This window comes from Ursus arctos, unplaced genomic scaffold (assembly GCF_023065955.2).
Source record: "Ursus arctos isolate Adak ecotype North America unplaced genomic scaffold, UrsArc2.0 scaffold_2, whole genome shotgun sequence".
NCBI lineage: Eukaryota > Metazoa > Chordata > Mammalia > Carnivora > Ursidae > Ursus > Ursus arctos.
Window position 1 is genome coordinate 11080449 of NW_026622874.1, and position 27387 is coordinate 11107835.

Below are 27387 nucleotides of genomic sequence, written 5' to 3' on the forward strand. Positions count from 1 at the left end.
ATAATTGCTAAAAACAAGTAATTTAAATAAATTTAAATGAGATCAAACTTTATGCTAAGTTAAACTAGATAACAGATGTTCACTGCCCATCTAGATCATTTCCAAATAATAATATACTGAGATATTGATTGTTAAACCTTGTTTATTTAGTTTTGGCTTTAAAATTTTTTTACAGAGAGACAAAAAATATATAATATTTAGGTCTATTTAATAAACAAATATGCCAAAAAAATTAAAATTACTATGAGGGGGGAATATACTTCTAGAAACTATGAAATGATGAAACATATTTATAAATTTGCCAGTACACAATTGTTTGTTTCTTAGGTTTTACTAGGAATTAAGAATTGTAAGGGTTGAAAATTCTAATTGGTATTTGTGAAAATAAAACTACTAATATTCAACAAAGACGACAGAAAATGACTGTATATGAAAAGCAGGCAAGGAAAGCAGGGTGTGTGTTTTGGTTAAAGAAGGTATGGGAAATGGAAATGCATTTTGTTGACAGAAATGAAAGTGATTTTGTCCTAAAGCTGGTTATCTCACAAAGAGAAAGAACAACAGACAAACTCAAAATGGACACAGAAAGTTGTAAAAGGTTAATAGGAAAGAAATCTTGGAACAGGAATTTTATGTGTAATCAAGTTTTCCAAGATTAAAATGAATTTATTTAAAGTTCAGTTTCAATATCAAAAGTACACTAGTTCAAATTTTTGGTTTTCTCCGTTAAAAGAACAAAATTTTCTCACATTGTTGGCCTGCTCTTCATAACAGATTGTACACAAAATTTCTTTACTTCTAATGTCATCTGCCTAGGAAACAGATTCTGTTTCGTCTTTATCACATCTTTCATTACTTGGGAAAGCTGCCTCTTCTCTAAGAGGAACAGCTAAGGCTTTTGTAGCTATGTGTAATCTTCTGTATTGTCCCTGAAGATTATTTTGGTTAAATGGATAATTAAGTATTGTTTTATAATTTTCTGTGATCCTATTGGGTTAAGTGTCCAAACCTTTTGATATTTTTTACAAACTCCCCAAAATCAACTTCTAAATAAGGTCTTTTTGATCTGGAAAATACCATAGGACCTATTAGGCCTATTTGATACGTTAAATCACATGGGAAGCATTGTCAAATAAGAAATAATACTACACTTTCTTCCTGTAACATCTGTATAGGTATACATTGTTCCAAAAATTGTATGAAATCCCTAGGAAGCTGAGTATTTCCTAATATAATGTTATCAGTCACCATTTTAAAATGTATGTCACAAAAATAAGCAACTCCCATTGCAAACTCCACTATCATACTCATCATACTCAGCGTCTGTCTCCTAGTATATTAACCTTTTGTGAAACCCTCTTGCTGTCTCCCCCAAAGCCTGCTACTCTGTTACCCTTACCTTCAGATGACAGGGACATCTTCCGTTACCACCTGGACCCTTTGAAATATGGCAGTTGGATTTTGTCCAGCTGCTACCATCTCAAGAACTATGTTTTGTAATGGTTTGTATGTTTGTATGTTTTCTCACTGTTTGTATGTTTTCCTAGTCATAGAGCTATGGCCTCAGCTCTATGGTAAATATTATTGGAGAAAATAATTCCAAACTGAGGAATACCCTCAGAACTTCACAATGACTGAGGGAGCCATTTTACAGGACAAATATTACAGGCCATTTGCCATATCTAGCCAATATTACAACATTTTCATTGCACATACCATCCCCCATATTCTGGCACTGTAGAACAATCAAATGGAATAAAGACCCAATTGACAAAACTTATTGAATCTTTCTATCTGCTTTGATCTAAAGCCCTTCCCCTGCTATTATTTAACCTAAGATCCACTCCATTTGGTAAACACTAATTGTCTCCCTTTGAAATCATTACCAGAGCACCTATGAGGATGGACCAAGGAATCTGTGAGCCTGCCCTACTGAAAGGAAATTTCCTAATCTATTGTAAAGATCTTATCAAGATCCTTGGAAATAATAACAGCCTCACAGAGCAATCTTTTCCCAGCACACTCACAGGAGACAAAGATCTTCAACATTATATCTCCCACCCGGAGATTTGTTTACTGGAAATATCACCTTCACAAGGATGCCCTCCAACCTCACTGGAAAGGGCCACATCAGTTATTGTTAACTAACACCTGTGCTGCTAAATTTAAAGGCATTGACCTGTGGATTATCATTTCTCATTAAAAAAAAAAAAAAGACATCTTCACCTGACTGGACATCCCCACCCACTGGAGATCTCAAACTAAAAATCTCTAGACCCACTCAAAATCAACCATTTGGACAAGGAGTACATGGCACCTGTACCAGGCTTGTATAACTTCACAAAAGACTCCTACTAGGTAGGAGAAGAAGGGGAAGAAGAAAGGGGGGTAAACAGAAGGGGGAATGAACCATGAGAGACTATGGACTCTGGAAAACAAACTGAGGGCTTCAGAAGGGAGGGGGTGGAGGATTTGGATAGGCCGGTGATGGGTAGTAAGGAGGGCACATATTGCATGGTGCACTGGGTGTTATACGCAAATAATGAATCATGGAACTTTACATCGAAAACTAGGGATGTACTGTATGGTGACTAACATAATATAATAAAAAAAAAGATTAAATGAGTTAAAGTATGTAAAAAACAAAAACAAAAAAAAGACTCCTGCTAATGCTTAATGTTCATGAAATATTTTGAATAATTCTTTTTGTAGTAGGCATCTTAGCACTTTTGTTAATCCTACTTGTACCCAGTGATTTTGACTACTTGAGTTTGTTTTTAAAACATGAAATATTTTCTGATCCTGCTTATTATTACCCAAAGCAGAGGAACTAAGTGGTAGAGAAATGCCATAATTCAAATAACCCAGACCATAGCAATCTCTATCTAGTAACCTTTCTGGCTGTTGAGTACATCATTCTCAGCCCACTAGGGAAGATCAGGAGACTCTCGGTCATCTCATTTATAATTTCACTTTTCTCCCTAATTTCACTATAAACCAGATTGTCCCCTCTGACCTCACCTATCAAGTTAAAATTGTTTTGCTTCCCAGAAAAAGAAAACCCCTTTACTTCACTTTAACCACCCAAAATGCTAGGGAAAAACATTTCTAATGGTCCAACAATTTATTAAGAGCTATAAGCCTCCTATATTTGGCTCTGGCAGACATGCCAAGGCACAAATAACAAGTGTTCTCCACCAGGCACTTCTAGCTGCAGGATCCCCCTTGCAAAAGATTCATTCAGCTAACATCTGAAACACACAGCCACCCTCTTTCTGTCTGCTCAAATAGAACAGATCCCTGGTTTTCTCCTACCATGCCCTCCATACCAAAAAATGAGCCCATAAACAACCAGATCTAAGCAAAGACACTTTGCACTCCTACAAGATGCATTTTTGTCTGCCCTTACAAGGGAGAATCTTGGGCATCTGACTCCCTACACAGCTAGAGAACCGCAGAACAGTGCCTCCTGGGCTATCTAACTTCCCCCTTTTTTTGTCCTTAAATTGATTACTAAAGGAGACCATACAGGAACTAATCATTCAACTAAAAGAAGTCTCTCCACTAAAAGAACTGAAAGAAGATGATCATTCAGGGGACAAACCCCTCTGGATATAAAGATAATAGTTGCGGGCATTCTCAAGGCCATGGTCTCCCAGGAGAGAGAACCTTAGTGAGGGGCCCAATTTGCAAGAATCTTCAGTTGCTCGTTTGGAACAGGTGCTTGGAATGAGTACATGACCAGAAATCTTTCTTGGACCATCAGCAGAATTGCCAGGTCCACTCCCTGAGCCATTAGAGCCAGGGGAAGTCTTTGGATATTTTATCTTGTGTTGTCCTCAATAATAGTATAGCATTAGGTTATTTACTTGTGACCCAAGGTGGAGTCTGTGTCATCACTAATACTTCTTGCTGGACATGAGTAAGTACGTCCCATCAGGAGGCATTGGAAAGTGCTAATATTTTTAAGCTTGCTAAGTCTCTAATCCCATCCTCTAAAACCTTTGGTTAGATTTCAGATTCTCAGATATTTTTAGTTGGCTCCTGACCAGAATTGGGACCATTTTAAGATCTGGGCTACAAATTAGCTTACTTACCATTGTTTTAATTTGTTCTATATTCATTATTATAACACTGTTAATGCTTTTTTCATGGTCAGTGTTTCAAATCCTGTCAGAACTCAGATAATGTTTGTTCAAAGACTCAAAACCGTTCATCAGATCTACCCTTTGAGTGAAAAGAAGAAAGAACCTAATCAAATTCATCTTATTTCCTCAAACCTCCGTGTTACTCAAATGTAGCTGTAAGACTTTCACCTAGAATGCTTACTAATCATATCAAGCATCAACCACTAAGAGACAATGCCCTCCAGGAGACATGATGGGGCCAGAGCAAGTTGCAGGTCGCCAACCACTCTGACAATGAAATGGGATTGCACGATCATAAAAATTTGTCATTGATGCTTTCTTACCAGAAAGATCTTGATGAGAAGGGGGAAATGTGAAAGAAGATTCAAAATGAAGTAATCATTGCTAGGAAAAGCACTCAACACAGAGTTGAAAGAACACTGAGGAAGTGGGGTCTATGCATGTGTCCTATTTCAAGTCTCCTGTTTCAATTCTCAGCCCACCATGAACTTTGACTTTTGTCAGCTGCAACTTGTCAGTTGCAAACCCCCCCCCCTACACCTGGTACTGTGGACTGAAATAATGTAACACCTGTTAGCTACATAGCCAATGTGTATTAGATGTCAGCATAAACTCTGCCATCACCAATCATAACTCTTTCAAAACAAGTTGCGTAACCCTGTGGATTTTACCTTTATAGGCCTGCACTCCTGGCTCACTATTCAGAGCACACTTTTGATTGAGGTTGACACTGTGTTTCCTGGATTACAATCCCTAAGAGCCCAAATAAATGCTTTGATTACTTCACAGACTCTTCTTGCTCAACAGAACAAAACCATCATCATCATCATCATCATCATCATCATCACCATCATCATCATCACCATCATCATCTGGGATTCCATATGGCGATGGCGTTTTGGAAAACTTTGTTAAGGTTATTAGGCTCCATTCTTAATCTAAAACTAAAATCCCGGAAATCTAGGAACTGTAGGCATGGAAGATACGTGAAAACACATATACACAAAAGTCAGAGAATTATAATCCAAATCTACCTGTTGCCTCCCAAATCCCAACAAATTTATGCCTTCATTTTTCCACCTGACATCTGACTTTCACCCTCTCACACCAAGATTTCTTTCAGAAGTCAGTTCTCTGAGGCTCATCAGAAAGGATGAAATGATGTCCTCACTGACATCTCTACCTCTAACACAAGTCCTTCATTACTATGCTTGTGATCCTTACAAGAAAGGACCAAGATAATCATGGCGTTTATCCCATAAATACGCATTTTTAATATTTAACTACTTAATCTAACAATAGAAAAACAAAACAAGCAATCAAATATATCCAATAGTTTGAGGAACCATTCTAATTCCTACTGCATTTATAAAACATGAAAATATAATTCCACTTTTAATATGATGCACCCTTATGTTCTCACCTCCCTCTTTAGCTTTTCTCTCTTTAGTTCTAGCCGTTTTTGCAGTTCTTTCTGTCGAGGGGAAAGACAATATGTTGAGGTCACTGGAGATATATTTGCAGACTGTGTCCTGTGGTTAGATTTCCCATTCCCCCTACTTCGATCTGAGCAGGCAGCAGAGCTTGGGCGAGTCTTGGGGTTGGGTGGTGGCTGAGGGATATAAGCCAGTGGCTCTTCTGTTGATGACTGAGCAATAGCATGAATCTTTGCTATAGGCTCTTCTTTCTTAGCCCCATTGACATTTGAGTTTGAAGATCTGGGTGACAACTGGTGAGGTTCATTTTCTGTACTATTAGCATTAATGGGGGGCAAAAACCCCTGACTCTCAATGTCTTGTAAATTCAGAAGTTCAAACTTTCCATCTCTCTCTACTAGTATTTTCCTATCCTTGTTTTCTTCACAGTTTCCATCAGTTAGTGACAGGAGCACATTTTCTTGTCCAAATTCATTGGAAATACATAACTGTGACAGTTTCCCTGACATACTACTTTCATTTTCAAAGTAATTTTGGTGAGTATCGGTGTCTTCCAGTGGAGGAACTTCCAGATCAACTAATTTGTCTTTGAACTTAAGTTTTCGCTCCCTTTTATCATTCACAGGTTCTTGACTCTGTAGAATCTTGTTGGCTTGTATAATTTTCTCCATAATATATCTCCTTACTTCCTCATCCTCTTCCTCTTCCAGGTCTCTCTGGCTTTCCACTTTGGATTCCTGGAAAGAGTTTTCACTATCTGAATCTGATATGGGATCCAAAGGTTGAATACTCGGGACAGCAATGAAGTCATTTCTTCTTGGTGAAAGCTCACCCTTCGAGGATTTATCAGGATCAGAGTGCTGTTTGGTGTGTTCCATTTCTGTTTCATTGTCTTTTAATTCTTGGTTAATATTCTCTTCATTCCCACAAGCCATCTAAAAAATATATGAAGTTCTCTTTTTCAGTAAAAATTGAGACTCTTTGTCCATTTAGATGTAGACAGTACAAAATGAATTTCATATTCACGCAATATATTCTATGAAGGGGAAAATGTACATGTTTCTTATTTTATACTTTGCTCTTAATATTCTAATTCATATTGATGAGCACCCCACCAGAAATACGTGTGACAGCAGCACTTTGGGAAAAATTTAACCCTAAATCTGAATTTGATGTTGCTAAGTTCTATATTAATATTTTTTTAAATTTTCATGCTAATGAATGAAAGGGTAACTACAACTAAGACATTATTATTTCAACATTCTTCCTCTATAAAATTTTCCTCTCTGTAAATTTTCAGAAGAGAATTTTTAAAAAGTTTTCTCCTTATAATATTTGTATTCTTCAAAAAAGTATCTTTCTCTCCAAGATCATTACAACATCAGTCTTTGGTCAAGTTCTAATCATTCTGAGGTTCTTATAATCTTTTCAGATTATTATTGCTGCTATTTTCTGCAGGATCTATATCCAAATTCCAGGTTAATTTTTATCTCTGGATGACATTTCCCTTCCTCAACTATCCTCAGAGGCCCCAATAATTTATGCTAAACACCATCATACAACTTGGTTTTACATTTAAAAAGGGTAATTCCTTTCTCTCTCTCTCTCTCTCTCCCTCTCAAATAAATAAATAAAATCTTTTTTTTTTAAAGTGTAATTCCACATGAACCATAGATCAATATTTTCGCGTCACAAAACCCTGCGCTACAGTATCTGCTGTTTCTAATTAAAGGCTTCCTACCTAACATCTCTCCCACATACACACACACTCACGGACTAAACAAACACTTCACCCCTGCCATATTGTTTTCTTTTTATCAGGCACCTCTCTTCCTCCTAAAACAATTCAATGGGAGCTACTACTTGCTTCTCTCTTCAACCCCTTAAAATTCTCTTCCTCTTTTACTCGCTCAAAGGTCATCTTTTCTGATAGCCACCTTTTCCTAACCTGCACAGCATTGCTAGACGTCTGATAAGCAAATAAACCTGGCCCATTAAAATGTCTAACAAATAACTAAGATTAAACTAAGCTCTCTGCGTTGCAATTGGTTTTATTTTAAGCCATATTTGATTCTGTGGTTCATTCTGACAGTATCCTGTTTTCTAATTATTCTTTGACTTTCACTTCTTTTTAAAACCCACTGCAAAAGAAGCCAAAAAATTAAAAAACCCTCTGCAAAAAAACTACCACTTTTTACAATGAAATTTTCCCCCAGCCCTCAACCCTGTCTCTATCTCTGGCATGGGATTCCCCTCCAGCCTCAAAGGAAGACGTGCTTATAATCATCCACTGGGGGGCGCCTGGGAGGCGCAGTCGTTAAGCATCGGCCTTCGGCTCAGGGCGTGATCCCGGTGCTCTGGGATGGAGTCCCACATCAGGCTCCTCCGCTGGGAGCCTGCTTCTTCCTCTCCCACTCCCCCTGCTTGTGTTGCCCCTCTCGCTGGCTGTCTCTCTGTCAAATAAATAAAATAAATCTTTAAAAAAAAAAATCACCCACTGGAATGAGTAAGACTGATGAGAACACTGTTTTGAGCAGGTGACTATAATATTTTCTAAATGAATTACGAAATGAGACAATGAATCATGATGATCACTTCTCTAACTCTAGCACTCTGTGCTCTGGATCTCACAGCCCTCCACCAGTAATGAGACTTCGGTTCAACCCTACCACTCTGGGTATCTCTGCCTGTACTCACTCTGATTATTTTTCTGTTAAAGATGCATAAAACTCCCATTTAACAGCCATCTTCGAAAAATCTTAACTTTTTACTCTGTTGCCTTTTTCAAATATAATCTCATTTGTCCTCTGCATTGCATAAGAAAGCAAAATGGGATTAAGAGAAATTTGTAAAGTAAGACTTGCTGCCTTCTTTCTTTTATATTCTTTTCCTTAACCTTCTTCGATCTGACTTCTGGTGTAATTACTGAGCTCTTTGTCCTTCTAAAGTCACCTACTCTACTCTTATACGAGGCTTACATCTTTTCTTCACTAGTTTCCTATTTATTGACTCTAATTTCATACATATATACATAAGCATATACACACACATATGAATATATATACACACATATATATGCACACAAAAATTATATATAGATACACACATCACATACATATATATAAATAAATATAAAGAGAGAAAAAGAACTGTCTGTGATCCAGGAATTGGTTCATTTTCCTGAATGTCCATTCTACATGTCCGATAAATAGTATCTGATCATATTTAATGGATCCACTTTTTCCTAATCTGCACAGCATTGCTAGATGTCTGATAAGCAAACCTAGCAATCCACTTTTTCCTACAGGTATTCCTATGGCTCAGTTTTGACTCTACATTCTTCTCTATATTCATTCCCCTGAAGAGTTAATTCAGTCTTAAGGTTTCAAATATTAGCTGAAAGACCAGGTCTTTTGAGAATTTGCTTTATTTTCATTTATATTAAAATATATTTCATTATATTATTTTAATTTATATTCATTATATATTCACTTCATTATATTGAAAGTATAACCCCCTTTTCATTTATATTAGAAGTATAACCCAATTTTACCCAAGTTTATATAAAGTAGAAATTAACTATACTTGTTTTTACTTTTGGTGCAATAAATCATACTTATTTCTATTATATAAGTTATAATTTTTAATTATAACTTAAACTTTATTAAGTGCTAACTTAATCCCTGTTTTCTCACTAATTAGCCCTCGCCTTACGACACAACATATAAACTCTTTATGCCTCAATTTTCTCATCTCTAAGGTGGAAATAATGATACCTGTTCTATTTTTATCAGAGGAAATTTGTGAAGTTTAGATGACATAATATACGCAAAATTTTCTTCAGAATTACAAAGCACTTTGTTAATGAAATTACTATGAATGCTGTTGGAAATTTATATATACCTCTATTATGCCGGTATCACTTTTTTCTTTTTCATTAATTAACCATTCCAGGTCCTTTTCGAAGTCATCTTCATATTCTCCACTTTCTTTTGAGTCCATATCTTTATTTTCATCCATTTTCCGTTTGTTAAAGAATAATGCTAGAAGATTTAAAAAGATAAGGTATATGTTATGTCAACTTTAGGGCGAGTAAGGAGTATGGAGATAATATGATAAGCTAATCGACACACAGAAACACAAAGCATGGAATGTTCAGAATAAACATATATCTGTATACCCTAAAAGAGAGACCTACGATGGCCAGACATTTTCTAGACGAACTGCTCCTTAACACCATCTCCACCCCCCAAATTCCTGAAACACGTATTTACAAGGAGACTTTAAAAGGTGGATAAGAAGACTGTCTAAGGCTTAGAGCAGGATTTTCCACGTCCCCTGCCAATCACTGAAACGCCTTGTCTGGGTCAGAGCAGATGACTCAGCTTTTAAGTCACACTCATTCACATTTTTTTATGCTCAAATAAAAACAAATACAGGTTTCCTCTACTCTCTGAAAGTAGAGCATTCTTATGAAACCTTTTAAAAGCTAAAATGGCGTAAAGCAAAGAAGCAATTACTGCTCCATTAAAGCAAAAATCCTCTTCAGATTTCTTTCAGTGAGCAAAAACAGGTAATGATGTGGGTCTTTCGTAAAAGATAAGTAAACTTTCAAATAGTGGAGGAAACCTGAATATCAATTCCCATCCTCAGTTTTTTAATCCTTCTAGTAGTTTATACGGCATAATTATAATTTGTGATCTGAGTAAAGTTAAAGTTTTCAACTAAGTAAAGTTAATTCTCAACTATTGTAAATGCTAATTTCTGCAAAAGTCAAACTCTAAATGAGATATATTTTTCACCAAAAAAACCAAAATGTGATAACTAATACTATTTGGAAACAGTGACCAAAAATAGGGATGTCAGATGAAAGTTACTGTTTATGAAAATGGTGTATAAATTCAGTCACTTTTAAGAAAACAATTCTAAAGCTATCTACAAATTGAGGTCAGTTCCTAGCCCTGAGAATTGTTTTGTGTATAATTTTTCAAACAAAAGAAGAAAATAAATCTTTACCCATATGTGTTTGTACATGTGGGTGAGCACACCATATATATATATGTGTGTGTGAATATATATTACAATTTTGACAAACATTTGTTAAACACCTACAATATTCCTACATACATTCCCATAAAGATTATAAATAGACCTATGCCCTTGAGGTGTTTCCCGTATGGTACAGAATAAACAAAACCCATAAATTTAAAATGCAAATAAAAACAAATTTAAAAATGTATATAAATGGAAAAAAGCCATATATAAAGAACAATGGGAGGAAGAATAAAAAAGCAGTTAACTCAGTCTAAAGTTGGAAATACCAAGGAAAGCTGAGATGGGCTTTGAATACTGAGTACAAGAGTTTACCAGTTATTTCAGACAAAGAGAACAAGACGAGAAAGAGCAAACAAACACAGAAGTGCACGGAATTGTCCAGAGAGGCCTGAACGTAATGTGTTCCTGAAGAAGAATCTGGGAGGAGTGATAGCAGGGGTCAAACTGATGTCAATTTATCTGTTCAAAAAAAAAAAAAAAAGGTTGAGGGAAAATTGTTTACGTGGATCCAATTGTCATAAAGCAGCCAAAGGTAGAAATATATAGCAATAATCTGTATATTGTCCACTATTAAACAAAAACAAAAAGAGTAATGCTCTCTAAGTGTACATAGAATTTTAGGTTCAGTCTCAAAAGAACTATAGAAATCTCATCTTCAGGGTCTCAAACACCTGGGACCTTGTTTGTATACCTGTGTCTACACCTAGGAGCCTTCTCTTGCTCCTACACCAAGAGTAAGTTGCCTAAAACCCTTTTCTGGAGGCAGAAAGTACAGATGTCAAGAACACATTTTTTTAGGGTATAAATGAAAGATATTTTATCTGAATTAATAAATTATCTACAAACTTTGTTTTGGCCATTGGCTTCACTGTACTATCTGAAAACCTGACTAGACCACCTAACCTGCTGTCAATTTTACTGAAGGGAGATATACATTATTTTCCTTCCTCCGCTCACCATCCAGTAATAATGAAAGCACGTGGGAGAACACCTTTCCACTAGCTGCACAAGCACTAGCTTTGTGTATGAATACACAATACCGTGTATGAAAAACATTGTAATAGGCTTTAGTGAACAGAAAGTTCAAATGAGTGAAAAGAATAATGAGGACACCCAAAATGTAAATGAACTCCACGCTAAGACTAGGGGTGAGACACAGAAAATGGGAAGCACTGTATCCAGTTTCCTGTGCTATAGTTTGAAGGACAAAAGACAAGCTGGAACACATTCAGAGGCTAGCAAACCAGGAGAAAGAGGGATAAAAAAGAAAGAAGGGAAGAAGGGAGGCTATGAGAGTAAAATGCCTTAGAATAAGACTCTGAGGAATACCTGAAAACCCTGGGAATATTATCCTAAAGAAGAGAAAATGCAAGAGTCATGACAACTGCTTTACATTATTTTTTAAAATATTTATTTATTTGAGAGAGAGAGAGAGAAGGAGGGAGAGCACAGAGGGAGAGGGGAGAAGAAGACTCCCCACTAAGCAGGGAGCCCAAAGCGGGGCTCAATTCCAGGACCCTGAGATCAGGACCCAAGCAGAAGGCAGATGCTTAATGGACTGAGCCGCCCAGGCACCCTTGCTTTATATAATTGAAATGGCTGCTAGGTAAAGGAGGACTGGACTTATATACCTTCAAATAGTAAAACTAATGTTAAGGGCTAGAAACTCAGGGACAAATTTTGGCAGTTTATAACAGAATTTACAGGGGCGCCTGGGTGGCTCCATCGGTTAAGCATCTGCCTTCGGCTCAGGTCATGGTCTCAAGGTCCTAGGACCCAGCCCCACTGCAGGCTCCCTGCTCATCAGGGAGTCTGCTTCTCCCTCTCCCTCTGCCCCTCCACCATACTCGTGCTTCCACGCTCTCAAACAAATAAATAAAACCTTTTTTAAAAATAATAAAATGGGGTGCCTGGATGGCTCATCCAGTTGAGCAACTGCCTCCAGCTCAGGTCATGATCCTGGGGTCCGGGGATCGAGCCCCACATCGGCCTCCCTGTTCAGTGGGGAGTCTGCCTCTCCCTCTGCCCCTCACCCCACTCATGCTCTCGCAAATAAATAAATAAAATATTTTTAAAAATAATAATAAAATGAAAAAAATAAAAATAAGACAGAATTTACATTTTTTAAAATTTATTTATTTGACAGAGATAGCCAGCAAGAGGAGAGGAAGAAGCAGGCTCCCAGTGGAGGAGCCTGATGGGGGGCTCCATCCCAGAATGCTGGGATCACACCCTGAGCGGAAGGCAGACGCTTAATGACTGCGCCACCCAGGCACCCCCAGAATTTACATTTTAAACTTGTCCTGAAATGAAGTGAGCTGCCTATTAGAAGTGTTGCCTTCCTTGTCAATGCAAAGAGCCTTATAGCAAAACTGTTGAGCTAGGTGACCCTTAAGATTTATTTTAAACTTTTTATAAGCTGCAAATTAGCAAATAACTGACAACTGATGAAAAGCAAGAGAATTTAAAAGGAAATGCATACTATCATGATAAGCTTAATCTGAAACAAATGATCAGCTCCTGAATAATTAAATCCAAGACTTAAATAATTATTGTCTGGTGTCATCTCTTCTCAGAATAGTGCTTGGTATTGGTACCCTTCCCCTCTCAAGACAAAGTTAGTTTTATGGACACAGATGTTAAGCGTTCAACCTAATTATTCAACTGAATAATTACAACTATTTCCAAAGTATTAGTTGAACTATAATTCCTGCTAGATATTTATTTCTTTTATACTAAGAATACAAAACGGACTTTCTTAAAGAACTCAAAGTAAGGTTTCAATAATTTGTAAAGCAAAGGCTGAGAGCAATAATACTTTGAGGTAACCTAGAGAAACCAAATCAATACTACAGGGTGAGTTTATCTACCACCACTGAGCTGCAAGACAGGCTAAATCACATCAACTGTTGTATCTCACTATCTACTAATTAAAAGTTAAGGGCACCATGGATGATGCAGAACAAAGCAAAACTCATTGTGACCCAAAATACTGATATAAATCATACTGTTTTTCACAGTCACAAGTGCCATTGGAAAATCAGCTTTCTTTTCAGACCAGGGATCTTGGAATTTATCATTTTAAGATGTTAAGGTTACATAACTAATTGTTAGAATAAGATTTCTATGGAACTCTTCAGTGCTCTCCTTTAACTTTATAATAAACATTGTTCTGAATTTGTAAATAGTTACCTGAGCACTTTTTGTTAGCTACGCTTTGTTATTTACAAAGAACCTCACCCATGTGAAAACTCAAATCTAACGCTAAAAGAATCAGCATAATAGATAGAAATAAAATGATTACAAATCAAACATATTAGGTGTTACTAAATCATACAATTATGCCATAATTAAAAAGAGGAAAAGCCACAGCTGAAGTGACTCTGAGAAGTAAATGAAGATGCATAAAATTTGCACTGCCGCCTTCTCCTGTACCTTCAAAAACCTCATGGCTGGTTGCCAAGTAAACAAAAAACATAAATCATAAACTCTCGTTACCAAGTCCCTTAAGCCTTTTTCAAATGCGTCACAGGATATCCAATCCCCTTCAGTTCTTTTAATCATCATCCCCTGGGTACTGGCCATATGGTACACAGTCATCATGCTGGAACAAAAGTATATCTTACACAAACTGAATCACCTAACACTTACTCCTTGTGAGTTCCACACATTTAAATTTCAATGTTTATCATCAGTAAAAATCTGTGTAAGTGGCTTAGTTCAGAACCACCCTTGTAATAGGTTAACTGTAGTAAGAGACAGAAATTAATTCCTTCCTCCTGGGTGTCTGCTAAATCCCATGCGGGGATGTGACTGCAGATCTTTTAGTGTGAGTCTAAGCCAAGCCTGTATGTATACACTTTTGACAACTTTCTTTCAGGATTCAGACATTCGAAAATAATTTAATCTAATTCATTGACTCTAGTCTTGTCTCGTAGCCTTTTAAACGTAGGCTTGTTTAAAATCTAAGAGAACTGAAAAAACGTCAAAGAGAACCTGCTTTAATACAAAATAAGCATTTAAGCAAAAGCTAACCCCTAATCACATCATAAGACCATCTGGCCCGATCTTCTTGCTGCATCTTTCCAAACCGAAAACCCATGAGTAAAAAGTGTTTAAATTCATACTCCATCACAAGGTCTGACAATAAATAATATGTTACACCTATTAGGTGATTAATTTGTCCAGGTTCCCCATGTACCATCCACTAAATGAACACCTGAGCCTTTTCACGGAAGCTCCCATTTCAGGAGTGACTTTTTTCTCCCGGGGATGAGAACTTTGAGAGGGGAAAGGAAATGATAAAAATGAAAGACTAAGGTACACTCAGAGGGGTTTCCCTTGTACAAAACCAAGCAAGGTGCTGCCAGACTTCCCCGCAGGCGCCGTGCAACCCGTACTCGAAAGGCTCAGACGCCAAAGAAAGACTCTCCCCTCTCTTCTAACCACCTTTCCTCCCGGCTGTCCCAGACGTTTTACCCCCGTACCCTCTCTCCCACCATAAATATCTCCACACCATCCTTCCCTCTCTCCCTCTGTATCCCCTCCTGCCTGTGTAAGATGCAGCGGCTGGGGTCACAGAGATGGCCGAGGGAGTTCTCCTCTCTTCCTCTTTCTAAGCTCTGACAGTGAGGTGAGGGAGACCCCAGCACCTGTTCCCACGGCGGCGAGGACCCAGCTGCCATAGCAACGGCGCGTCTCCGCGTCCTCCATCCGGGCCTCTCTTACTACGAGGGCGCGGTGGACGAGCGCAGGCGCAGTCGACATCCTGAGAACACCAGCCCCTCCAGGCACTCTTCCCGGCGCCTGCAGAGGACCTGTCAGGCCGCGGTTTCCAAGGAGACAACCGAGAAAGCCGTGCATCACCACGCACCAGTTTCACAGGCGTGAGTCCGAATTGGTGAAGGATCACTTTCTTGTTTTAAATTTTCCCACGTGTAGCAGCCTCTCGCCAAGTACGGAATTTTTTAGAACAATTCCTGGATACATCTATATATCTATATCTATCTATATTTATGTTTTATGCCTCTCTATGTTATTTTCTTCGCCGTTAGCATCAGAGTCATTTCCATTTTCACTAATATGTAAGCAAATTGCTGATTAGTTACCAGATTTTTTACTCGAAGCTTCCCCCACACCACCGTGAATGAAAAAAACAAATCCCGTTAAGAGTGGTCAAAGGATGTTTGCTCCAGCTTTCAAGCATGTCAAAATGGTCGACTATGATTTTCTCAAATTCTCCTTAAAGATCGCCTTTATTATAAAGGGGAAGCAAGATGAATTGTATTTTTTTAAAGATTTTATTTATTTATTGGAAAGAGAGGGAGAGGGAGCACAACCAGGGGGAGGGGCGGCGGGAGAAACAGACACGCCAGGCTAGTTCCCAGGCCCCTGGGATCATGACCTGAGCAGAAGGCAGGCTCTTAACGGACTGAGCCACCCAGGTGTCCCTCAAGATGAATTTTAGATTGCAGTAACAAATGATAAGATTTTAGAAACTGTCTATTCCCAGACAGAAATAGACAAAAAGCAAGGAGGAAATATGAAAATATGTCCTCAGTACTCCAAAATTTTCAGATTATTTTTTGTTTGTTTTTAGAATTTTTATCACTTGGTACATTGGAGAGCATCTCTTCTTCAAAGAGGGGTCATATAAAATTGAGTTTTAAAGTATTCTCCAAACTGCAGAGTAAACTAAATTAAAAAAATAAAAAGATTTAAGGTTAAAATGGATTACAATATTGAGTGCACTTCCTAGCTGCAATGTATAACTTATAGTTCTAATGATTTAATGTTTTTTCTGCTACAGGACTTAAATCTTAGGCCAAACACCTGAAAAAGATAAAATACAAAATTATTAAGTGTTTAAGGTCCAAGAAATTTTAGTTAAATTCCTTTAATAAGTATGGAGTTACTACCAAAGCTACTGTAACATCGAGGTTTCAGAACGCCTATTAATTTTTTTTCCACTGATCCTCCCAAATATTTGTAAATGTTTTTACAAATGTAATGGTCTATAGCACCATTGTTCATAGTAGCCAAAAAGTGGAAACAATCCAAATGTCCACCAAATGATGAAAGCATAAATAAAATGTGGTATATCCATACAATGGAATATTTTCAGCAATAAAAATGAAGTACTGATAAATACTACAACAGGGATGAACCTTGCAAACCTAAACATTATGTTAAATGAAAGAAGTTAGAAGGAAAAGACCACATATTATATGATTCCATTTATATGAAAGGTCCAGGAGAAGCAAATTTATAGAGACAGAAAGTATATTAGTGGTTGCCTAGTGATGGGATTGGCCTGCCATTGGGGGGAAAATGGGTGACTGCTTAAGGTTGAATTGTATGAATAGCATACGAATAATGAATAATATGTTAACAATAAAGGTGCCCCCCAAATATTATTGGAATAGTGGGCAAACCATAACTAGAGAGATGAAAATATTTTTAAATGAGTTTTCAAGATTGATTAGTATATAGATTCTGTCTCCTGTGCTTAAATAGCTGATAGAAGATTTTAATTTCTAAGTCTAGTTGTCCCTTTTATAGAATAGAGATAGTAACATTTGCCTTTAGGATTATGAAGATTAAATGAGTTAATCTGTGTGTTTAACACAGCACCTGATGTATACAAAGTGGTCAATAAACTGTGCCTATTATCCTTGCATATTACTTATTATCATTACAACATTAATCCAAAAGGATGCAAGTAGGTTCTAAAATATCCTTAAATGTCCAAAACACAAATAAGAGAAATTTTAAATTACGTGTGGAATTCTATTCTAAAAGTCTCCCTACATTGTCAGTTTTTTTATTTTACAAAAGATCCAGATGTTAATATATCAATTTCAAAGAAATGTATGTTAAACATGACAGTTATAAAACTCTTCTGTTATGTACCTGAATGAGATTTAAAAGTGGGATGGAGGGGTGCCTTGGTGGCTCAGGCGGTTGAGCATCCGACTGTTGGTTTCAGCTCAGTTTGTGATCTCAGGGCTGTGAGAAAGAGCCCCCCATCCGGCTCTGTGCTCAGCGCAGAGTCTGCTAGAGATTCTCTCTCTCTCTCTCCCTCTGCCCTTCCCCCACTCTCTCTCTCTCTCTAAATACATAAAATCTTTAATTAAAAAAAAAAAACTTGGATGGATGGGGGCACTGGCTCAGTTGGAAGGACATATGACTCTTGTGAGTTCAAGCCCCACATTGGATGTAGAGATTACTAAAAAAATAAATAAACTTAAAAAAAGAATAAAAATGGGGTGCTTGGGTGGCTCAGTAGGTTAAGCATCTGACTTTTGATCTCAGGACAGGTCTTGCACTCAGGTCTTGATCTCCGGGTTGTGAGTTCAAGCCCCACGTTGGACTCCATGCTATGTGTAGAGCCTACTTAAAAAAAATTAAATAAAATAGATAAATAGATAAATAGATAAATAAATAAATAAATAAATAAATAAATAAATAAATAAATGTGGGATGGACAGCTGTAAAACTTCAGAAACACATCACACTTAAATGGAAGTCAGAATTCCAGTTCCCACAACCAGTTAGGATCCAGTTGCACACAAAACAAGTATAAAAAGCTTGAAAATAGTAATAAAAAGTTATTACAAAGTTTGTGGGCTAAGCCTGAGCCATTTGTAGGAGAGTCTGTCACAGTCCCTTCCTTTATTCTAATAAACTTAGGGCTCTGAGTTCCCAGCCTGGAAATTAGAATGTGATCATTTGAAAGGAAAGGAAAGAGAAGAGGTGAGCTGTTGAAAGCAGGTACACTGACACTAGAAACAACTAGAAAGAGGTGGCTGACTGACATGCAGGGAGAAAAATAAAAAGAATTGAAAGCAGAGACTACCTAGAATAAAACCAAAATCTTTGATCATCTTTTTTAAGGCTGAGCAAAGATAAACACTAAATGACAACATTGTACAATAATAATTCACAATCTCTGGTGATAAACCTGAGCTACTAAAAAAAAGATTTATTCACTGTCATCTATTTAAGAAAGCAGAGAACTATTAGGTTTTCAATACCTTATTTCAATTTTTCCTATTGAGTTCCTTACTTATGGGTCTGCCTGAGAGGTGAATAATTCCCAATCTATGCATGAAGGAGCTCACAGATTTAAAGAGGAGATAAACAAAGGGAACACAGTGTGACACACAGGTGCAGCTGTAGCTCAAAAATGGAGCTCAGTTAGGAAGAGGGTACAATAAAAAGTTCTTTGCAAAGTGTTGACATTGGAGCTGACTTTTGAAGAATGAAAAGAATTGCACAAGGGTGGGGCATTATACAGAGACGTTAGCATTTTCGAGGGCATGGAGGCACTAACTAGTTTATTCTGGGATCTTTATGTAATTCAGAATTGCTGGTTTGACTCAAGATGGGGCGTGGCATAAGATGAAATCTGTCCTTCATTGCCTATGACAGCCTCTGAGATATTTTAAGCATATTGTGAAAACAACTGCGGTTTCCACTAGAGGACATTGTGAAACAATGTTTCCATTAAAATGGATAGCATCCTTGGGAAACTTAAGTGTATCCTTCATTTCTTCTAAACTGTGAGTTCCTTAAAGCAGAGACTGAATTTTAGATATCTTTGTATACTTAGCAGAACTGGCATTTAAATGTCTGGTAAATATTTATTGAGTTGACATAACCGAGTAAATGAACTAATTTTATTGTGAATAACCTTAATCATGTACTTTATATAATTAAATTTATAATTTCCTCCTAATACTTTAGCTGATCAGAAGCTATTGAAGGAATTAGTGTTTTGATGATCAGGGAGGAGAGAAGAATACATTTCTAAAGTGGGGCGTTTTTTTTTTAATTTTTTTTAAGATTTTATTTATTTGAGAGAAAAAGAGAGCACAAGCAGGGGGAGGGGCAGAGGGAGAGGGAGAGAGAATCCTCCAGAGATACCCTGCTGAGTGAAGAGCCCAACAACAAAATGCTGGGCTGGTGCCCAGGGTCCTGAGATCATGACCTGAGCTGAAGGCAGAGGTTTAACCAACCGAGCCACCCAGGCATCCCTAAAATGGAGCATTTTAGAAAGTGCAGAACTGGGGTGCCTGGGTGGTACAGTCATTAAGCATCTGCCTTCAGCTCAGGGCATGATCTCGGCGTTCTGGGATCGAGCCCCACATCAGGCTCCTCCACTGAAAGATTGCTTCTTCCACTCCCACTCCCCCTGCCTGTGTTCCCTCTCTCACTGGCTGTCTCTGTCAAATAAATAAATAAAATCTTTAAAAAAAAAAAAAGAATGCAGAACTTTGGTAAATTAGGATAATCAGAGGTACCATGAAACCATGAGAGTGCAAAACTGGCTGCAAGTCAGGAAGAAATGATGGGAGAATTCTAATGACGTATTTGGCAATTTTATAGAGTTCAGCAGATCACTGTACTCTCTCCCTCTTCTTACACATACCATTTAAACAACCCCATTTACTCTAGCATCAGAAAGAATGAAACACTTAAGAATAAAGTTACCAAGGAAGTGAAAGATCTGTACACTGAAAACAATAAGATATTAATGGCAGAAATTGAAGAAAACACAAATGATGGAAGGATCCTCATGTTCATGAATTAGAAGAATATTGCTAACACGTTCATACTGCCAAACCAATCTACAGATTCAATACAATCCCTATCAAAATTCCAATAGGATTTTTGCAGAAAGAGAAGAAAAAAAAAACCCTAAAATTCACATGAAACCACAAAAGACCCCAAATAACCAAAATAGTTTTGAGAAAGAACAAAACTAATGGCATCACACTTCTGATCTCAAATTATATTACAAAGCTATAGTAATTGAGTTGATCCTCAAACCAGAAAAAGACCCCATCAAAAAGGAGAATTACAGACCAATATCCCTGATGAACATGGATACCAAAATTCTTACCAAGATATTAGCCAATAAGATCTAACAGTTCATTAACAGGATTATTCACCATGACGTAGGGGGATTTATTCCTGGGCTGCAAGGATAGTTCAAAATTAAAAAATCAATCAATGTGATACATCATATTAATAAAAGAAGGGACAAGAACCATATGATCCTCTCAACTGAAGCAGAAAAAGCATCTGACAAAAAAGAGCATACTTTCTTGATTAAAACTCTCCACAGTGTAAGGATAGAGGGCACATACCTCAATGTCATAAAAACCACATACGAAAAGCCCACCATGAAAATCATTCTCAATGGGGAAAAACTAAGAACGGTTCCCCTGAGGTCAGGAACACGACAGGGATGCCCACTCTCACCACTGTTGTTCAACATTGTACTAGAGGTCGTAGCCTCAGCAATCAGACAACAAAAAGAAATAAAAGGCATTCAGATCAGCAAAGAAGTCAAACTCTCACTCTTTGTAGATGACATGATACTTTATATGGAAAATCCAAAAGACTACACCCCAAAATTGCTAGAACTCATACAGGAATTCAGCAAAGTGGCAGGATATAAAATCAATGCACAAAAATCAGTTGCATTTCTATACACTAACAATGAGACAGAAGAAAGAGAAATTAAGGAATTGATCCTATTTACAATCTCACCAAAAACCATAAGATACTTAGGAATGAACCTAACCAAAGAAGTAAAGGATCTGTACTCCAAAAACTACAGAATGCTTATGAAAGAAATTGCAGAAGTCACAAAGAAATGGAAAAACATTCCATGCTCATGGATTGGAAGAATAAGTATTGTTAAAATGTCTATGCTACCGTGAGCAATCTACACATTCAATGCAATCCCTATCAAAATACCATCAACATTTTCCACAAAGCTATAAAAAACAATCCTAAAATTTGTATGGCACCAGAAAAGACCCTGCATAGCCAGGTGAATGTTGAAAAAGAAAACCAAAGCAAGAGACATCACAATGCCTGACTTCAAGCTATATTACAAAGCTGTAATCATCAAGACAGGATGGTATTGGCACAAAAAAAGACACATAGATTAGCGGAACAGAATAGAGAACCCAGAAATGCACTCTCAACTCTATGGTCAACTAATCTTCGACGAAGCAGGAAAGAATATCCAACGGAAAAAGGACGGTCTCTTCAATAAATGGTGATGGGAACATTGGCCAGCCACACGTAGAAGAATTAAACTGGACCGTTTTCTTACACCATACACAAAGATAAACTCAAGATGAATGAAAGACCTAAATGTGAGACAGAAATCCATCAAAGTCCTAGAGAACATAGGCAGCAACCTCTTCAACCTCAACCACAGCAACTTCTTGCTAGACACATCTCCAAAGGCAAGGGAAATAAAAGCAAAAATGAACTGTTGGGACTTCATCAAGATAAAACCTTCTGCACAGCAAAGGAAACAGTCAACAAAACTAAAAGGCAACCCACAGAATGGGAGAAGATATTTGCAAATGACGTATCAGTTAAAGGGCTAATATTCAAGATCTATAAAGAACTTATCAAACTCAACACCCAAAAAACAAATAATCCAGTGAAGAAATGGGCAACAGATATGAACAGACATTTCTCCAAAGAAGACATACAAATGGCCAACAGACAAATGAAAAAATATTCCACATCACTTGGCATCAGGGAAATACAAATCAAAACTACAATGAGATACCACCTCATACCAGTCAGAATGGCTAAAATTAACAAGTCAGGAAGCAACAAATGTTGGTGGGGCTGTGGAGAAAGGGAAACCATCTTACACTGTTGGTGGGAATGCAAGCTGTACAGCCACTCTGCAAAAACAGTATGGAGGTTCCTCAAGAAGTTAAAAATAGAGCTACCCTATGACCTAGGAATTGCACTACTGGGTATTTACCCCAAACAAATGTAGTAATCCGAAGGGGCACCTGCACCCCAATGTTCATAACAACAATGTCCACAATCGCCAAACTGTGGAAAGAGCCAAGATGTCCATGGACAGATGAATGGATAAAGATGTGAGATGATAGATAGATAGATAGATAGATAGATAGATAGATAGATAGATAGATAGATAGATATACATATAAAATGCAATATTACTCAGCCATCAGAAAGGATGCATACTTACCATTTACATCAACACGGATGGAACTGGGGGTATTATGCTGAGTGAAATAAGTCAATCAGAGAAAGATAATTATCATATGGTTTCACTCATATGTGGAATAAGAAACAGGGCAGAGGACCATAGGAGAAGGGAGGAAAAACAGAATGCAAGTCATCAGAGAGGGAGACAAACCATCAGAGACTCCTAAGTATAGGAAACAAACTGAGGGTTGTTGGAGGGGAGGTGGATGGGAGGCCATTGGGTAATTGAGTGATGGGCATTAAGGAGGGCACGTGATGTGATGAGCGCTGGGTGTTATACGGAACTGATAAATTATTGAACACTATATCTGAAACTAATGATGTACTACAAGTTGGCTAAGTGAATTTAATAATAATTTAAAAAGCTATAGTAATTGAAACAGTATAGTACTGCCACAAAAACAGACACATACATCGAAGGAACAGAATAGAGAGACCAGACATAAATCCATGCTACATGGTTAACCAATCTTTGACCATGATGCCAAGAATACACAATGGGGAAAGGATTGTCTCTTCAATAAAAGTCTTTGGGTAAACTGGATATCTACATGCAAAAGAATAAAATTGGACCCCCATCTTACATCATCTACTAAAATTAACTTGAAGTGGATTGAAAACTTAAGTGTAAGACCTACAGCTGTAAAATTCCTGGAAGAAAACATAGTGGATAAGCTCTTTGAGATTGGTCTTGGCAATGATTTTTGGGGTATTATACCAAAAGCATAGGCAATGTAAGCAGAAATTAAAAAGTGGGACTACATTAAACTAAAAACTTCTGCACAGCAAAGGAAACCATCAACAAAATGAAAAGGTAACCTCTGGAATGGAAGAAAAGATCTGCCAACCACATAAGAGGTTAATACCCAAAATATAAAAGGAAGTCATACAACTCAAAAGCAAAGATAATAATAAATAATCCAATTTAAAAATCAGCCAAGGACCAAAATAGACATTATTCCAAGGAAGACGTGCAGTGCTCAGTAGGTATGAAATGGTACTCAACATCACTAATCATCAATGCAAATCAAAACCTCACATCTGTTAGAATGGTTATTATCAAGAAGGCAAGAAATTATAGTGTTGGTGAAGATGTGGAGAAAAAAGAAATCCTTGTACACTGTTGGTGGAAATGCACACGGATGCAGCCACTCTGGAAAACAGTGCAAAAATATAAAGCTACTACAAATTTTGTAAGCTCAGTGTGAGTGGTTTGTAGCAGAATCTCTCCTGGTTCTTTGCCTTATTGCTTTCTCAGCTCAGATCTCTGAGTTCCCAGCCCAGAAATTAGAATGTGGTCGGTTGAAAAGAAGGCAAAGAGGAGAGATACGTAAGTGGGATATTTTTCTGAATTTTATACCTTTACATTCCATCTTTAATGTTATTCATTTGCAGAACATGTTATAATTGTACTGTTTAACATACATGTATTTGAAATCGATACATTAACATCTAGAGCTTTTTTAAGTTAAAAACTATTGATAATGTAGGGAATATTTTCTTTAGAGATTCACTGTCTTCATGGTGCTCACCTTCCAATAGAGAGAAGACAATAAGAAACATACTAAAGTAATTCTTATTGTGTATTAGAAGGTGATAAATGATACAAACATAGAGCAAGTAAGAGGGGATCAGAAGTGTGGGGGTGGGTTCTGAAGTGGGGTTGAAATTTTGCATAACGTAGTCAAGTAAGCCTTACTGATGTAACACTTGAGACTTTTATTAGAATTATATACAAATTTGACATATTACATATCATATATATTACATATGAGATACATCTCTTATCGAGATATAGTTATAATGAAAATATAACAACTTTCCCCCAAAATCAAGACTTTCTTCTGTAATTTACTATTATGAGTGTGTCACATTCAAAACTGGAGGGCCTAAGTTTGCTTGTGTCCTTTAGCAGCAGGACAAACCCACTTTTAGCTTGTAAACCAGCAATACATTCCTTAAAACACTCTAATTAAAAAAAACTATTTACACTGTCATTATTTTTATTTGCTCAGCAGCTTTGTTCAGCACTTGTTTCATGCGTTTAGCACTTTTGATGTATGCCCAACCCCATAAGGCAAAAGTTTCAAGGGATCTCCTGTTGTGAGGCTCTGGCTGACTCAGTATGTGACTTGGAATGCTGTCATCAACCCTGAACTGCAGAAGGATTTGACAGCAATAAATTATCATAGAAAAGGAAATGAATCAGAGGTTGGCCTTTGAGGAAAGCAACAAATAGAATTTACTTTTTCAAATCACTAACGGGAAAACCTTCTGTTTATAAGTGGTGTTTCATTGCCTGATAAATGATTGCTCTTTGAAACTGTCTACCCATCTATGTTTGAACATAAGTGACATGCGCTAAGTACGCTCTAAGTCTCGCTCTTTTCAGTGCAGTATTATAGAAGCTTCACTTCCTTGACTCCCAGACATACATACTTAACATGAAAAGCAAAAAATAATAAAAACAAGGAAGCTAAACTGCAAAAGCTCTGTTTAAGGTATGCACATCGTGTTGATGAGTAGTGAGAACGATGAGCCCGTCTTCGGCTGTGCTACAGCAACGAACCAGTGATTCATATACGTGAGGAAAGGCGCGTCACTCGGTTGTCATAAAAATGCTTTTAAGTCTCCAGAGTCCTCTGTATTCACTTACATTCTTCACTGTTAGCGTCACCCGTACCAGATGTGAAGCTGCTTTCAGTAACGTCCCCAGCACAATGGTCGGTGGTAGAGATAAGAATGCCAATGTGCTCATAGTCCATAGTCTCTCATGCTTCATTCCCCCTTCTGATTACCCCCCCCTTTCTTTATCCCTTTCTTCCCCTACCGATCTTCCTAGTTCTTATGTTCCATAGATGAGAGAAACCATTGCATGGTGCACTGGGTGTTATACGCAACTAATGAATCATCAAACTTTACATCAGAAACCGGGGATGTACTGTATGATGACTAACATAATATAATAAAAAAACATTAAAATAAAAAAAAAAAGAATGCCAATGTGCTAACACTAAGAGTCAGTTTCTGCAGCTGAGATTAAACTTTGAATTTTAAGCAGCCGGTGTTAGAAGGGAAATAAAGTATATTTTATCTCGCTCTTACCAGAAAGAAAGAAATCACACGTGTTCCTCAGGAAAAACATGTTGTCCTGGCACTAATTTTTAAAATAATTTCTTAGGTAGGGTTTCGAGTAGGAAGTAAGTGATGTGAGAAACCTGGCTTTCAATAACATTTTTGCAGCAAAGACGTAGACAGGTTCCTTGTGTCTGTTCACATTTTCTCGAGAATACAAATGTAGAAAAACTACATTTAAAATCACATACTTTAGGGGCGCCTGGGTGGCACAGCAGTTAAGCGTCTGCCTTCGGCTCAGGGCGTGATCCCGGCGTTCTGGGATCGAGCCCCACATCAGGCTCCTCTGCTATGAGCCTGCTTCTTCCTCTCCCACTCCCCCTGCTTGTGTTCCCTCTCTCACTGGCTGTCTCTATCTCTGTCGAATAAATAAATAAAATCTTAAAAATAAAATAAAATAAAATCACATACTTTAAAAAATTGGCTTTGAACTTCTCCAACTTTCTTCTCTTTGCCTCTGCCTTGTCAATACCTCCTGCCTTATAATGCCAATCCAAAAGCAGTGGTGGCTGCATACCTTTCTTCTCTGGGGTTGGCAATTTTGTTAAAGCTCCTTACAAAACTATGCGAGAGTACATATAGCATTAGCTGATAATGGATTCATCTTCTCTTCTGAATCCAGATGCAGAGTGAACACTTCCCAAGAACATAGATCGCCACAGTTCATGTCAGCAAGCAAAAAAGTCTTAAAAATCTAACACCATACCCCTCTCTAACTTACTATTATAATAAAATCCAAACTCCTTACCTTAATTTCAAGGTTCTGCATAATTGAGCCTCTTCTTATGCCTGTAATCTTACCTCCTACCACCTTCTTGCTAATGCATGATACTCAAAGCACTCTAACTAAACTCCTCCCTTTTCCCACAAGCATGTCAGGCTCTTTCCCATCTTTGCAAGTGCCTCTATCTGGAATGTTCCTCACCAGATATATGCATTGCTGACTCCTCCCCATCATTCATGCCTTCCTTGTTCCTGATCTTAGGAGGAAAATGACTAATTTCTCACCATTAAGTATGATATTAGAGATAGGTTTTTCTGTCAATGTTCTTTATCAAGTTGGGAACATTCCCCTCTAAGTTTACAGAGAGTTTTTGTCATGAATGGCTACTGAATTGTGTCGCATGCTTTTTTGGGCATCAATTGATAGGATCACATTATTTTTCTTTAGACTACTGATGGGATGGATTACAGTGATTTTTTTTCCAAGTCAGAGATTCCATTTTATTTTTGTATTAAAGTATAGTTGACATATATATTAATTCCAGTTGTATAACATAATGATTTGACATTTGTATATATTCTATTGATTGATTTTTAAATGTTGAGCCACCCTGTACATCTGAATAAACCTCACTTGGTTGTGGTGTATAATTCTTTTTATATATTGTTAAGTTCAGTTCACTAATATTTCGTTGAGGATTTTTGCATCTATGTTCATGACAGATCTTGCTCTGCAGTTTTCTTTCTTGTACTGTCTTAATTTGCTTTGGGCATTATGGTAATGTTAAGCTCATAGAGCGAGTTAGGACGTGCTTCCTCTGCTTCTG

General features: G+C 37.3%; 1 protein-coding gene across 5 annotated transcripts in view; it reads right to left on the reverse strand.

The window, feature by feature from the left end:
* CCDC181 (coiled-coil domain containing 181) overlaps nt 1-26769 on the reverse strand; it is a 48957-nt gene extending 22188 nt beyond the window's left edge. For 2 of the 5 annotated variants that reach the window (XM_057315673.1, XM_057315672.1), the window contains exons 1-3: nt 15292-15361; nt 9488-9627; nt 5572-6519 (exon numbers count right to left, since the gene is read on the reverse strand). In XM_057315673.1, the coding sequence (XP_057171656.1) occupies nt 5572-6519; nt 9488-9627; nt 15292-15352 (1149 nt within the window). In that variant the 5' untranslated portion in view covers nt 15353-15361. Of the gene's footprint in view, nt 1-5571; nt 6520-9487; nt 9628-15190; nt 15371-26585 lie in introns of those variants that run through there. The other 3 variants (XM_057315674.1, XM_026509422.4, XM_057315675.1) reach the window with 3 other exon arrangements.
* Between the last annotated feature and the right edge of the window lie 618 nt (nt 26770-27387).